The sequence below is a fragment of the Ascidiella aspersa genome, chromosome 5 (assembly GCF_963924565.1).
Source record: "Ascidiella aspersa chromosome 5, kaAscAspe10.2, whole genome shotgun sequence".
In the NCBI taxonomy this organism is placed as follows: Eukaryota; Metazoa; Chordata; class Ascidiacea; order Phlebobranchia; family Ascidiidae; genus Ascidiella; species Ascidiella aspersa.
In genome coordinates, this window is record NC_139451.1 from 26335838 (window position 1) to 26350868 (window position 15031).

Below are 15031 nucleotides of genomic sequence, written 5' to 3' on the forward strand. Positions count from 1 at the left end.
GCTAGCAAAAGGGGACGCAATGTTTTGCGAAAAGCCTCCTGATTTTACAGTTTAGCGCCAATTCAACCAATTAAATCCAATTTTTTTCGTGCTTCGCGCGACTGACAACAAACTTCACTATTTTCATGTTGTCTTAGTGATATTTAATTAAAAATTCCGAATTGCTTTTCGTAGGGGTGCAAGTTATAGGAAAATTACAAAGGGTGCCGCTGCTGAAAAAAGGTGTGGATATGGCACGTATTTCTCAAACGTAACAATTCATACTATCGTTTTACTTGCAGGCAAAAAAATGTCCTCTTTTTGGGTGCTAAAATATGGTAGGCCTAGCATAAGTACAACAATTTGGTGACTTTGTTTTGTGCTTTTGTTGCTTTATATTTCTGTGCTCGTGAAATTGTAGATTTGCAATGGTAAAACTTAGCTTGAGTTGATATTAACAAAAATCGAAACCACCTAAGTCATTTTGTGCTGTTATATATAAACGAGATAGTTTTATCATATCATTAGAGAAGGGTGAATGGAATCTGGAGATAGATGCTAGGGGTGAACGAAACTAAAAAAGTTTAAGAAGCACTGTTCTAATTTACCTGTTTGTACACGAAATCATCTTCTCTTTCTCTTGTTTAGTTCCACTCTCGGCTCCAGCCAAGGTTGTCGTGGAAACGTCGGACAGCGAACCGACCAGGGCCATGTTGTCATGGCAACCGGTCCCAGAGGCCGACGTCCAAGGTCATCTGCGCGGATACCAGATATCCTTCGCCGAATTCGGAGGCACTTGGAGTCAGGGTAGGTTATATCTAAATAAACAACGCAACGATATAAGTATTAGTCAGATACATTAATGATTAAAAGATGGACAAATTTCGTTGTTTATTCGGATATATTGACGATGTCTTTGGTGGCGAAATATATAAAGGCTTAACCAATAGCGTCAGTTTTTTACCGGTATCAAAATTAGTCGAATTTCATTTCTGCATGGAATATGCACCAAGACCAAAACGTATACTACGTTTATATTGAAGCGACTGGTTCTTTGTTAGAAAATAGGACTCACCCGGGAACAAGCTGGTCCCGTGTCCTTGCTTCATATGAAAGAGCATAACTTATATGATAATAAACCTGACTTAGGGTAATTTGCGACTTGTAAATCTAACGCCTGTAATCACGGTATTGTTAAATCTGAATCTTTATCGTTATCTCGCAAAACAAGGTTTAGAAACATCATTGTCGTTCTTATACCTTTACTAGAGTTTTGATACGTTTAATTTAGTTTCTTTCATAAAAACACTGTTTTTTCATTGTCCATGCACCACAGACGTTTCCGTTTTATCGTCGGCAACCCTTGTGAATTAAAAAATGCATACGATGGCTTAACCATGAAGACCAAAGCCAAATATATTAGGTTCCCTTTATACATGTGAATCGCTTTTGTAATTCATATGTTTTATTATTGCCAGTTGTTGCCAATGTAACGCTTTGATTTTGTAACATTCTGTCAGCCTAACATCCAGCTAAGGAATCTAGTTGTCTTCGCCTTTATCTTTTGTTTTTCTTTATTTAGTTGCTGTCGACAACGTTACCAGCGGTATTATTGAAAACCTGACGCCAAACGGGATCTACCAGTTCGCTGTGTCGGTTTTTAACACCCTAGCGGTTGGACCGATGTCAGAAATCGTCCGCAAGCAGATGCCAGAGAGCTGTAAGTATGACAAATTGCAGTTTTGTATAACAATACTGGCTTCGATACAAGCTTTTCTTGGAGGGAAAAACTTGAATACTTTAAAAGGCAAAATAGCAACGCGAGTGACTATTTTGCCTTTCAAAACAACTGCGCTTTAAAAAATCAGTGTTAAGCCATGCAGTAGGCCTACACTTTTTTTGGATAAAATAAATGGAATGACGTAAATTTTAAACGTCTGTTGATTAGTCTGAGCATGGAATACTCTATTTTCCAGTATAGATTATACTAAAAAACAAACACCTACTTTATTGAGTTCCGCTCATTCTTATATCTTATCTTATATTTCATCCTTGATTAAAGAAATACATAATATCTTGAAACTTTTACATCTTTCTGGTTAATAAAATACAGTACTTTCAAGGCAGTTTAAGTTTTTATGATAGTTGACACTGTTTTTAATGTTAATTTCTGTGTATTCGGCTTTATTCCGTGTTGCTTTGTTAGTGCCGGGTGCACCAAGTGATGTCCGTATCGCCAAGAAGACATTTTCTCGCCTTTTGGTCGCTTGGAGCGCCCCAGAGCAGACAAACGGAGAAATCATCGGATACAGTGTCGTCTATACCTGTTTCAACGACTCAAGGTTTGCATAAACATTTCAGCAATAATATTTCGTCAGGCAAAATGTTGTGGCTTTAAGGACTTCAGGTTTATACAACTTTCATGAAAAAGCTCATGTGAAAAAATGATAACACTGCTAATTTTGTGCTTCGCAAATAGTTACCGACCATTTGTTGGTGCAAGATCTCTACTCAAGGCGTTGTTTTTCTCAGTTGATAACCAATTGTAGTTTTGTTGTACGGCTTAACGCGTAAAAATATAGTATTGAGTAAGGTTAACATCAAACTACAAAACGTTGATAATCTTTCCGCTGGTACAATATGTATAGACAACACGATTCCTTAATTGCCTCCTTAATTGCAAGGCGAAGGTACATTTTAGATATGCCCTTTCAAAATGTGTTTTCAAATTTGTTATCGGCAGGAGCTAAAGTTTTGTCAAAGATAACATCACAGTAATGCATCACGATTTGTTTTGAAACCTTTGAATTCGATTTTAAGTGCTGGTCGATAACATCTAACCTTCTGTAATAACCTTTGTACTTTAAACTGTAAAGTTCCTGAAACCCGTCGTTGTCTTTTTAATGAAAACCAACGAAACGTGAGCTCCTTAGGGAATACGCTTTCTTTCATATTTTCAAAAGCTTAATCAATTGATTTAATTTTCCAACTAAGCAATGTTGCACTGAATTTGTGATATTGCAAATCACCTAGAACAGCAGAATACTCTATCAAAGCTAGCAATTCAGGTCACACACTATTAATATATATATCAGGGGTGTCCAACATGACGCACCCCAATAAATACAGCCATTTGTAAAAAAAGCTAAATTTGTTCTACAGCCAATTGTCGTTGTTTATTTACAATACAAAACAATCCCAGCAATTACGACAACAAACAACTACTTCTGATATTATAACATCATACTGTTTTTATTTTTTGTATAAAAGCGCGTTTAATATTAGAAAAAAAAATCGTTGCTAAACTTTGGCATGGGAAGAAGTTATAAGATAAAAATATCTTTTAATCATTAATGTATCTGACTAATACTTATATCGTTACTTTGTTTATTTAGATATACTGACGATGCCTTTGGTGGCGAAATATATATAGCTCATGACTTTAAAGATCTTTCAATAGTGTCTGTCCTGATGCTAGCTTTGCTAGAGTATTCTGCTGTTGCAACTAAGCAATTAATCCCGTAGTTATTTATAGCACGACACAGTCATCTAGTACTGACCAACGATTACGAAATTCTCACAGCAACCCTGATTAGGCGAACTGATTGGCGTTGCAGTCATTCCAAAGGCACCTGTATATTTCAATTTTCTCTAAATCTATACTGTTGTGTCAGAACATAGCAATGCGCCATTGTTCGTAGAACAACAGTTCCGAAACGATGTGAAAATAACTATTACAGTGCAACAATATTATTCAAAATACTTGAGCGAATGAACTTATGCCGATGGTTTATTTTTACCTCGTGCGATAAGGGTAGGTCGAAGGGGTTTAATCTGATTGGTTTTTCCTGAAATCATGCTGTTAAGCCCGCCATTGACCGCATTTCGCAAAAACATTTACTGGCTCCACCAAAAATATTTACTGGCTTAAACGAGTCACATCTCGAAATAGAACTTTGCCGTTTTTAACCACTGTTTAATGCACGCCGAACTCGCCTGCAAATTCGTACAAACAAAGGCCGTCCCAGATAGATAACTGTGTTTGTCTTAATGATTAAGTACCTTGGCCGAATGAGGCAGATTTCATAATAAATCATAATACTGGTTGTAGTTTAGTAAACATGCATTTGTCGTGGAGAGTATTGTAATCATACACGATTTAATTTTCAAAGTTACCTCTAACAGTCTTAAACATTTTTTTATTTAAGCTTAGGAAACAACTATTTATAACGTATAGCTTACTTGCAATGGATTTTAGTTGTGTAAATTACGTAAATTTAATACCATGTAAGAATATAAAAATCAACTGCAATATATATTTTTTATTTTGTGTAAATGAGAAAAAAAACCTTAAGGTTATAAAATACAGATTGTATTACACCACGAAGCGTTTCAATTGGCTATTGATCATTTTTCTTTGTGTAGCTCTAAATAGGCCTAAGTGTTTTTATAGCCGTTTTAAAATTGCGTATTTAAACAAACCTTAAAACAATTATTGAATCAAACGAAGACATAACGATACTTACAATTAAAGTTTTAAAATATCTGAAAGTATTTAAGGTGCGTATGTTTATCGTATTTTTTCACATTGGCGTTTTACAGCATCAGACCGGAGCCGATAGAGCTATCGGACACTAAACTATCGTTGGTCGATATGACGCCACTGCACGTGTATAAAATATCGGTGGCGGCAAGGACATCCAAGGGCATTGGACCAAATGTCACCATCCTCGCGTCCACACTGCCCCCTGGTGGTAAGTTATCTAAAAGTATGCTAAAGAGTAAATTTCCCAAATAATTTTCTGGCCGGTAAATTTAGGATTTAAACGTTTAAAGTACTTAAATTTGTTAGACTCTATACTTCGTCCTACCACTTGTTAGACTCAGAAACTTCATAATTTTTTTATGTTGTTGGAGTATCTTGTTAGAATTAAAAAGAAATGCCCAGATACTTTTTCACTGGCCATAAAATTTAAGATTTTACCGTTTAAAATAATTAAATTATATAAATTTAGAGATTCCATTCAAATTTTTAAATATAGAAAACAAAAACCACAAAACATAGTGCAATCTGTCGTTAGAGTATCTGTTTTAAAAACCCCGCTAAATAAGTAATTTGACTCTCGCCAGGCAGTTAATGTGTAAAAGTAGTATTTAATGCACAAATTTGTTGTTCTGTGTAGCTCCTGGAGCAGTGATGCTAAACACTTCTTCCGACGATAAAAACCTGACGGTGACTTGGACCGAGCCGGACAGTTTGCCTGCTGATAAGTTCTTTGTCGAACATCGCGTGAAAGGCTCCGAAGGTAGAAAAGGTTTATCGCACTAGAAATTTATATCGCTTTACCTGTTCTGTCCGCATGTCTGACCTTGATTACTCGCATTGCTGCACCACGGATATTACTTATCAGGAGTTGAGGTCGCCATTTGTTTGCAAGTGTTATTTAACTATTCCTATGGTTTAAGCACGCTTAAAAAGGATTATGTAAATATGCTAGTGTTGTAAACAACTCATTTTAAAATGACTTTAGTCCCAGTCAAGTCGTTTGTGAAAATACTTAAGTTCAAGTCAAGTCATTTTGAAAGAACTTAAGTCCGAGTTAAGTCATTTTAAATAAATGACAAGTCCCAGTCAAGTCATATTAGAGCGAGTCATTTTCAAGTCAAGTCCTTGTCATAAATGAAATGTTAAACTATTAAATCGGTTAATTAGTCCGATTTTGAGCGATACCCCTTACTAAAAAAATAACAAAAACTTAACATACTGCAAGCAAAATGTTTTACGTGCAAAACTTAAGACAAAAAACTCATTTGTTCAAAAGGCTCAAGTCAAGTCAAGTCATTTGAAAACCGTGACTTAAGTACACGGTCATTACAGCACTACAATATGCGGATTATATATTATAAGCTAAAGACCATCTCAGATACTGGCAGTAATTCAGATAACTGCTAAGAGGTTTAGGAAACACTTGTGTAGACAAATACAGGAAAGAATGTTCACCATAAACGGCTTTAAGGTCAAGTCGTGTAAAAACGATTAAATCACTGCCACCGTTATCTAAACATAAACAATCAAAAAAAGAGACAAAGTCCAAGCTGTGTATTACGCAACGGGAGTTAACAGTAGCGAAGCTTTTTTCGTGGATGTTTCATTGTCGTGAAAAATGGGTTGCATTGTTCACTTTTGTATATTTCCCTTTTGGTTTGTGACCAAAAACATCGACAGTGCTACTGGAGATGATCAACAATTTTGGTGGGCAACCCTCGCAAGTTAGATAATCTTGTTAGAGATTCATATTGCCCAAAATGCCAAGTTGTATTATTGAGCAGACAAACATATTTCTTAACTTTAATTCAATTTTAGGAAATGGTTTTTAAAAGTCTGCGCTAAATATAGTTACTTTTCTTGCGAAACCTTGGTATTTTCTCCTGACTTTTGAGTATATCGCTTCGCCTTGACCGTACAAAGTCCATCTGTTATTTTTAAGATCTTGAATGTCCTGATTTGTGCAAGTGCAGCAGAATGTGGCTGGGGGAACAGGCGTTGCAAATAAACCGGTTTTTAACCGAGATACTGTACATCTATTTACGTGTTTATCAAACATGAAATGTCACGCAAGATGAAAACTCTAATATTTTACCCTGCATCCCTTTTCTGGCAAAACATAAAAACAGAATTTTTAAAATATGTTGTATTTAAGTCAAGCTCATGGACCAAGGCCGCAATTTTGTTTTTCCGTTTTCTTTTTTGTTTCTTGCCAAAAATTGGGGTTGATATAGAAATCGTAGAGGTGTCTAAATGAACTGACAATAAGAATCCTGTTTTGACTAAATCACTTTTATCTATAAGATAAAGAGTGGAAACTATGGCTAGAATTCTACCCTTTTCCAATATTGCTTTTAAATCATTATTAGGCAGTGACAGATATTAGTATAGTCTCACACCCACACTCAATAGATTATATTGGACCAAACTTGCTATTTATAGTTAGGCTGAGTATTTTAACCGCGTTGTTCATTCTGTGACGCAAAACGTGAATCATATAGACCGCAGAGATTTGTTAAAGCCCAAAAACATAACCACAAAAAGCCCACGTTTACGGTAAAACCCTATTTAGTATTATTTTCCGTTTTTTCAACACCGAGATAAATGATAATGCGTTACACCGCCACTGATACAGGCTTCAATGCTCTTTTGATTCGCAAATTGTAACCCATTGGAGTAAAATTGTCATTTTTTTAGAATGGACTCGCTCGCCAGATACCTACACTGCTGAGCAAACTGGCACACCCGTTCTAATTCAAGGGTTGGAACCAGGCACAGTTTATCAACTCAGAGTGGTCGCCTTTAACGATTACGGAGAAACAAAGTCGGAGCCTGTATCCGCTGTGTATCCTGGTACAGGTAAGTTGATAAAACTGTAATTAGTGTAGGACAGAATCATGATAGGCCAGCGAAATTTCATAAGTGGTAGAAATCTTTAAAATTCCAGATTCAAAGAGTGGTAAATCATCACTGTTCACAATTCGAATTTTTTATTATATTGACAAGCTTTTGCACAAACTTGCCCTAATAGGTCAAAATGAGAAAAATAAAGTTAACAAATGTGTTGATAACAGTAAAAAAGCCAAAAAAAGCTTTGATTGGCCTGATAGGCTAGGCAAATCTTAAATTATGTTGTTTAAGAAAACAACGAAAAACGTTGTTTGTATACATGTTGTTGTTATAACATACGGAAACCATGTAAAACGAATGGAATCATCTGTTAATACAGGCTTTTTTACAATAGATTTGTAGAACATTTTATTTATCACACTAGGCAAGTAAAATACATCTTTCGTGTTAGAAAATACATGTAGAACAAACAAAGTAATGCTTGTTGAATAAGCATTTTCATTGTCATTTTATCACAAAAGAAACACGTATATAGCATAGCCACAGGTACTCTTGCTTACAGAATCCTAATAAATTACAAGCAATAATTTACAAACGAAAAATTGAAAGGAAACCTACAGCCTCTTCATTGACAGTAGCATTTCTTATTGCTCCGTCGTTTGGTAAATTTGATAAAACATACGCATTAGTGTTTAGTGTTTATAACAAAATATGAAAATTATTCGCAACAGTTGCTATGGTAAGTTTAAAACGTTTGATTTTAAGGAAAGCAATACGCCAATCGCAGTATGTTGAGATTTATGTTAAAGGTTGTCGGATTAAAAGATGCTATATTCGAAAATCAAAATGGCCGAAATGGGTGGATGTTTGAGTTTAACAAAACATAATGATTCAACTAACCTCAGTCCCAAACATAGTTTTTGTGAGGTAAGACTAATATCTATTTATACACGAACCACATGATAAGTGCAAATAATAGCCATATTCTATTTCAATATTTAACAAAACCAATACGTCTCCTATTTATAAGGCTAACCCTATTTTTGACTTAAAAACTCACAAAAATATCACCAGCTTTAGTTATTTGATCTAAAATCGTGAAACATGGTGTACAAAAACAAACAAAAATCGTGTGTTTCGCAAATAGTCATATGTTGGCAATATTGGGCATAAACCAATATACAGACGAAAGCCAATGAATATACAGATCTTCGCACAGTGTAAAATCGTAAACGAATCAAATCTTTAAATAGCGCCAATGGTGTTTTTCCAAGCAAACATTTTTAGTTTTAACTAACATTTTCTATGAACAGCGCGCATTGCATTTTTGCATTTTTCTCGAAGGGCAACTTTCAATTTTTAGATGGTTCGCTCGACAATTAACTTTACCTAAAATTGTAAAAAGGTTTTTTTCCTAAATTGGTTGAATGGATTTTTCCTATCTTGTGGGTTTTTTTCTTATTTTTGTCTAAACAAGCATTACAACAATGCTCTTTATTGCTTCACCTAACAACAAAAAGAACTGATTTAACAATGGAATGTAAACTACTTATAAAATATGTTACAAGGTAGGCAAAAATTCCTACAGATTGTTTATAAATAACGTAGCCCGGCCTTCAAACAGATAAATATGCGCCAAATGAGGTTGAGTTACAGAAAAAAATACAGACGATGGCTACACTGCTGTGGTTAAAAACACTAGGCAAGCCAACGATTTAGCAAATTCAAGAGTTATCCCGCAAGAAATACAAACGGTAGGAAATTGCATTGCGATGTTGCGTTTGCGAAAATCGTTTATCATCTCAAGACAGCAGGATAAACACACGCCTGACCACTCGGGCACGGCATACCTGTTGTCTGAGAGAGATTACCGTTACAGCAGAACACATTGCTTTTCTAAAATCCGAGCCTTCGACTGTTGTCAGTGGTTGCTTTTCTTGAAAGTTCGTGTGGTCACTTACGCAAGGCAGCCTTTAGACTTCACCACGAGCGACTGAATATCCTATTGTAAATACCACTGTACAGCATTGCCAAGTTAGTATTTCGCCCTGTTGTGGATTTCGCAGCCAAGCGTATATCCCCTACAGGATTTGTCTAATCCTTGTTTAATCCCCTCTTTTATCAGTGATGCAGCCATTTTGCCGTGGCGCCGTTCTGCAACGTACCGCTTCGCTTTGCTTCGTCCAGCCTTCGATTACCCTTGGCCGTTGAACCGAATTTCGGGCCGGGCGCTTAATTTAGCCCTTCTGGTAGACGACGGCCGTTTCTTCGAAATGAAAAAGCGACGTTTCCTCGTCTAGAAAGCCCTTATACTTTACCACGTCGGCGCTATTCGGCAAAGCTCGCTGAAGGCTATTCACAATTTGGCGATGGGTGCACTTGTGCTCGTAAATCCGCCTAAAAAACGCATCGTACTGGTTGCCAGTTTCGTTCAAGCCACGTACGATCGACTTCAAAAGGCGATTATGAATTTTGACGACCGCCTGGCCGTCGCGACCGAGCTTAACGTACGCCAGTTTGGTGCGTATCCGTATGCGAAACTCAGGCATGTCGGCTACGCTAGTGTTGCGCACAGGGCAGGCTACATATTCGAACTCAAAGTCGCTGTCTCTGCTCCTGATCGCCTTAGCCACAGCCTCGAAGTTCAGGCTCTTGACTGGCAGCGTTTTCCTTCGGCGTCTTCCCTTGGTGTGGATGTGCAAGCGCTGATGCGTGGCCGGAAGGTCATTGCGACACCTGGAAGACGCGCGTTTCAGGGTCGGGTCTACGTACGGCTCCAGTATGAGTTTCTTGGGCTGGTTTGTGTAGTGCACGTTGAAGAGATCTGCGAAGTAAAAAGTGTAACGGCTTGTACACGCACATGTCAAATCGTAGTTTAGATATAGGTGAAAAATAATAATGCCATCATTTTATTGCTTGCCAGTTGACAAAAATACAACTGTTCCCACACTCAGTTCTATCTTTTATCCAAGTCAGAAGATCTAAAACAATCTCAAAGTTTATAGATCTAAAACAACGTGTTATACCAAAAACGACATCATCAGCTCTGCTGCTTTTGCTTTGCAGGACTAATGATACCGTTTTGGCGTAACGGCAGTATTCTGTCTCTTAATAAATTTGTTTTAGTTTTTTTTTAACCTTTGTGGTTGTTTTGGTCTACAAATAGGTTAACACCAACGTACTCTTTGTCACGTACAAGATAATCTAGTAATTTGTACATACCAAAATTTCAAAGGTTTAAGGTGATATAGTACATTAGTACAGCTTTCAGTTAAGAGAAAAACTATTTACGTGATAACGAACTAAAATTTGTTTCAACATATGTATTGCATCACTTTTGTAAGTGTGATAACTACGGATTTAACGATGAAAATTTAAATGAGTCGAAATAGTCATGTTACCAAATGTTTTCTGCTTTTAGTTGTATTTATCCAGTCAAAAAATTTTTGAAGGTAGTAAAAGTCGAAATATAGAAAATTGCTAGGTTGGCTTGGCCCTTTTTTTAAACAGCATTTTTACCTGATTTATTAAGGCAACGATACCGAATTTAAACTTGTACAGTCATAGATGGGGCAATTTTGTTATAACCGTCCTATCGTAACAAAAATCGGTGGTGCGACTTTTCAAACAAAAATATAACAGCGTTACCGCTCACACATACTCACTATGACACGTAGGTAAGCATTGAACCTCAGAGTTTCTCGAATGTTCCTTCTCCCAGTACAAGGTTCCCATTGTGACGTTGCGATGACGCGCGTATCTGACGCAGAGGTAACGCCGTTGGTCGCCGTCCTCGCTCCAAATCTTAACCACTTTTGAGGAATCGAAAGCGTTATGGCGTTCTCGATAGGCGCGCGTGCAATTCCCGCACATCGCCAAAAACAAGACGAAAACCGGGACCAGTAGAAAATACGAGAGATGTCGGTTTGCTCTGCGGCCGAGGTAGCTTGTTTGAGTGATCGTTTGATACGTTTGCTGCTGCTGCTGCTGATTTCTTCTTGGTCTGGCCCGTCGCGCAATGGTCTCAGTTACATACGTGTTGCTGCAACATGCCAGTAAAAACATCCCTGTATCCTAACAGTCATTTTTCCGATTTTGTTGGCGACCCAAATTGGACGGTAAGCGGCTTGAAAGTTCCCTGTTTGAGCGGTTTTGTCGGCGCAGCTTTTGCACTGAAAGTTAACTCGACTTCTTGTCGTTTTGCAAGCGGCCCACTGTTACGACTGCAATACGATCCGACGTCTTACTTTGCAGCCGAAGGCGTTTCATCAGATTACAAGTGGAAGCGTAAAAAGGCATTAGTACCTGCAACAAAATCGGCCAATAAAGTTTACGGTGAAAACAAATGATCTTTTCGACTTTTCTGAAGTAATCGAAGTCAGTTGTTTTCTAGGATGCTTAAATGACAAGTCGATTTCGCCGAAATAGGTACTTCATTATTTCTACTCGAATGAATCTTGTTATAAACATTTATCCATTTAGCAAAAACACTACGACAAAACTGCGGTTAAACTGACAAGCCTGATTAGGCTTCTATTAAAAGGTTAAACGTCCAGGGTTGCTATAGATTCCAAACTCATCTGCAATAACGCCTATTTCACACAAGTTCGTTTATTTTACGCTACAAAAACAACTATAAAATATAAGGCTTTCTGCAGCCTGCATTCAACAACCCTAAGTTCTTTGCAGAATAGCCTCGTTTGGGAGTAAAGGGGCGTGTGTCACCCATGCTGTACTCATCAGACCAAGACGCTCTAGTTACCGTACTTAGAACGTGCGATTTCTACCTTTCAAATGACCACCAAGCTCTTTGCTCTTGCACAGCCAAAATTAGAATTTAAAAAAAAATAGAGTGAAACTTAAAACTGGGACACCGAAACTTCAAATCTAACAAAACTACTTACAATACAAAATCAAATTTTAATAACAAAGATTTCTCCCTTGCGAAGAATTGGTTTCAAAAAGAAGCAAATATTTTTTAGAATTTTTTTTTTGTCGTAATTTAAGTAAGTGAATTTGAATAAATGGATTCATTTCTTTTCGACAAAATATATTTCTGTTTTCATCTTTAAAAGTCCTTGATTTTGATTGCGACAGAAACGTCGAAACAACATATTTAAGAACAACTTTCACTGTCTTGCAAATTTCGCTTTAATTTCACCCATGCTCAGTGGGGGGCTCACGAATGTTCAGTTAATTGCCCGACGACTGGCGGCCTACGTTCGGGCCCAGCCACAAACCCCAGTTGAGGGCTCGCGAGTTTCCGCCAGCAGCCTCAATCAAGCAATTACCGGCGGCAGCGGCAGACAGCTGAAAAAAACAAAGCGCGCTTCTGTATTTAAGCTTTTCGCACGAAACCAAGCGACCGCCAATCGGAAGCTTGTACAACTTAAGTCAGCAGATTTTCCGCTTTATAACTTGCCAAAAACCGAGCGAGCGAGCTAGCGCGGCGCCCCCTGCTTTTCTGACGTAGTAATGGAGGTTGCCCGACAGCGCGACACGTGCCAGTTTACGTCAGCTTTGGTGCTGGGACGTCGCTGGAAAAGTTAAACGCCCGTGGTGCGTTGGCGTAGCAAACGTCTAGTCGCGATAATGTGCGTCTTTCGGCAAATCAAACGTGATCTGGTGCCGTGTCTTGCGCGCGTTAAAGTCAAGTCGTCACGATAGCACCAAACAACAATCTCGGTCCCCTGTGTGGAAACAACAACCTTGTGTTTCTGTGTTCAGGGCAGTTTAACTATACCTCTTGTCACTGTTACCGAAAGCCTTGCCTGCCTTTTCGTGCTGAATTTATCTGGATTTCTGTCGAATGGTAGATCAATTGCTTTAGGAAACTTCACAAAATTAAACAAAAATGTTCTATAACCGTTTGTAACTCGTAGTAAAGTATTTGGCATTTTGAACGTTTTAAATACCTCTGTTTCATTTTCAACATTTATTCATTTTTCACTGCTGTTAAAAATTAATAAACAGTTATTCGAAACGTACAAACTGATAACTACTTCTGTATTGGCTTATATCCTTACTACGTCTTACTACAACCTCCAACCATTATGCTCCAAGTTTATCAATCATTTTACGTTTCCCTTTTCTATTTTTATACAACCGGACACCTCGATTGTCCTTTACCATTTCACATTCCACTATAACGCCAAAGGTATTTAGAAGTACAATGAATATCGAACCCACACAGAAATGGGTAGCATTTGTACATTGGTAGCATATTGTGATGTTCACATACAATATAGGAATACTTTTCAGCATCCAAAATATGTTACCTATACTTCAGTACAAGGTTTGGTATACATTCGACGTCTGAATACAACCTCAATCCATTATGCTCCAAAGGTACACCAATACTGAAATGGAAACAAAATCGAGTCTCATTTAAAGTCTCCAAATGTTGGCAACCAACCTTCCTCTCTCATAAGCTGCAATGCTTTTACGAAAGAACCACCAAAAATATCGAAACTCAAACTGATTGGCCACAAAATGCTCTTCTCAGAAGAATGTACTTACTTTTACAGCAATAGAAAATACACTTCAGTTACCATTTCCGGTCTATGTTGTCTCCTTGTGCTGGGTTGAAGCAACTCCTAACATTTCATCCGTTAAACTAAATGAATATGCTCAAACTCGTATAGATACAACTGTTGACGGCCTAATTGCCAACATGGCCAATTTGGAACTACAAGTCACTAAACACACATAAATGAACCGGCTTCTACAAACCCAACCCCAGACACGGATGGCATTTTTGTCTGCACTTGGACAAACAAAGGGAACATTCTTTGTCCTCAAGTGCTTTCAAGAGATCCACTTTGGTGAGATATGCGACCTATGTTGAACTTTTTAAGGGTGTAGTACTGCTAACGTCGTTTTATTCTAGGCCGCAGCCTAATACCTGGGAACCGGGTAATATTGGATTAAAAACGGCTTAAACCTGGAAAATTTTCCTTTCAAAAGTGCGAACAGGTTTTTCTTTAAAGATAAACATGTCTTCCCTTCTTTTCGCTAATCTCAATTCTGTTAGTCTGAAGGCGTAAAAAAGCTATGTCAATTGTAATAAAGAGTTGTATGAAAGAGAAGTAGAACCCAGAGTAAAAATACAAATAGCAAACAAAAACATAAAAATTTGCCTAATTTTTATAACGAATATATATTCAGCAAAACGCGATTTTCTAGCTTCAGTGTAAACTTTAATAAACTTAACCTTGGTTTCCGCAACTTTTTTCTATAGTATAGCTGCTTGCATTATACATTGGATCTCAATTATTATGAATATCGACCAGTTTATTTCATTACCAAGAACACTGCTCATAAAATTTAGCGCAAGACCTTTGCCTTAATTGGATCTAAGATTCATGCACACAGTATTGATAGTCTCATCCTGAAAAAAAAACTGTAATTTCAAAGCTATAAAAACGTAAGGACATTTGCATCCTTAGGTTAAACAGTTGGTAGAAAATCTAGGCACCTGGCTGCAGCTACGCTATGCTGAATCAAGTCAAGCAACGAATTGCAAGCCCCACTTGCTTCGCTCCAGTTTCGACTGACCGGTTTTGCCCTTAAGTAGCGAAAAGCGGCGAATAACGAATACGGTCTACCACGTGTGTGCCCAGAGCAAGAGGCCACAGCACCGTACACCCGTAGAAC

General features: G+C 37.6%; 2 protein-coding genes across 2 annotated transcripts in view; one reads left to right on the top strand and one right to left on the bottom strand.

Moving 5' to 3' along the window:
• LOC146145664 (neuronal cell adhesion molecule-like) overlaps positions 1-15031 on the top strand; it is a 44623-nt gene that overhangs the window by 18539 nt on the left and 11053 nt on the right. Inside the window, exons 18-23 of the mRNA XM_083389592.1 lie at positions 628-786; positions 1562-1699; positions 2186-2321; positions 4582-4733; positions 5163-5285; positions 7223-7384. Of these exons, the coding sequence (XP_083245718.1) occupies positions 628-786; positions 1562-1699; positions 2186-2321; positions 4582-4733; positions 5163-5285; positions 7223-7384 (870 nt within the window). The remainder of the gene's footprint in view (positions 1-627; positions 787-1561; positions 1700-2185; positions 2322-4581; positions 4734-5162; positions 5286-7222; positions 7385-15031) is intronic.
• LOC146145665 (uncharacterized) lies at positions 7529-14913 on the bottom strand. Its single transcript, XM_083389591.1, has 2 exons — positions 11041-14913; positions 7529-10199 (listed from the first exon to the last, which is right to left on the bottom strand). Exons 1-2 carry the CDS (start codon positions 11438-11440, stop codon positions 9613-9615), a joined length of 987 nt encoding a protein of 328 aa, XP_083245717.1. The 5' UTR covers positions 11441-14913; the 3' UTR covers positions 7529-9612.

Bases quoted from the DNA above. Each gene is read 5' to 3' on its own strand.
- LOC146145665 (XM_083389591.1), bottom strand. From the start codon at position 11,440: ATGTTTTTACTGGCATGTTGCAGCAACACGTATGTAACTGAGACCATT. The intron at 10,200-11,040 runs GTGAGTATGTGT...TTTACTTCGCAG, and splicing joins ATGCTTACCTACGTGTCATA to ATCTCTTCAACGTGCACTAC.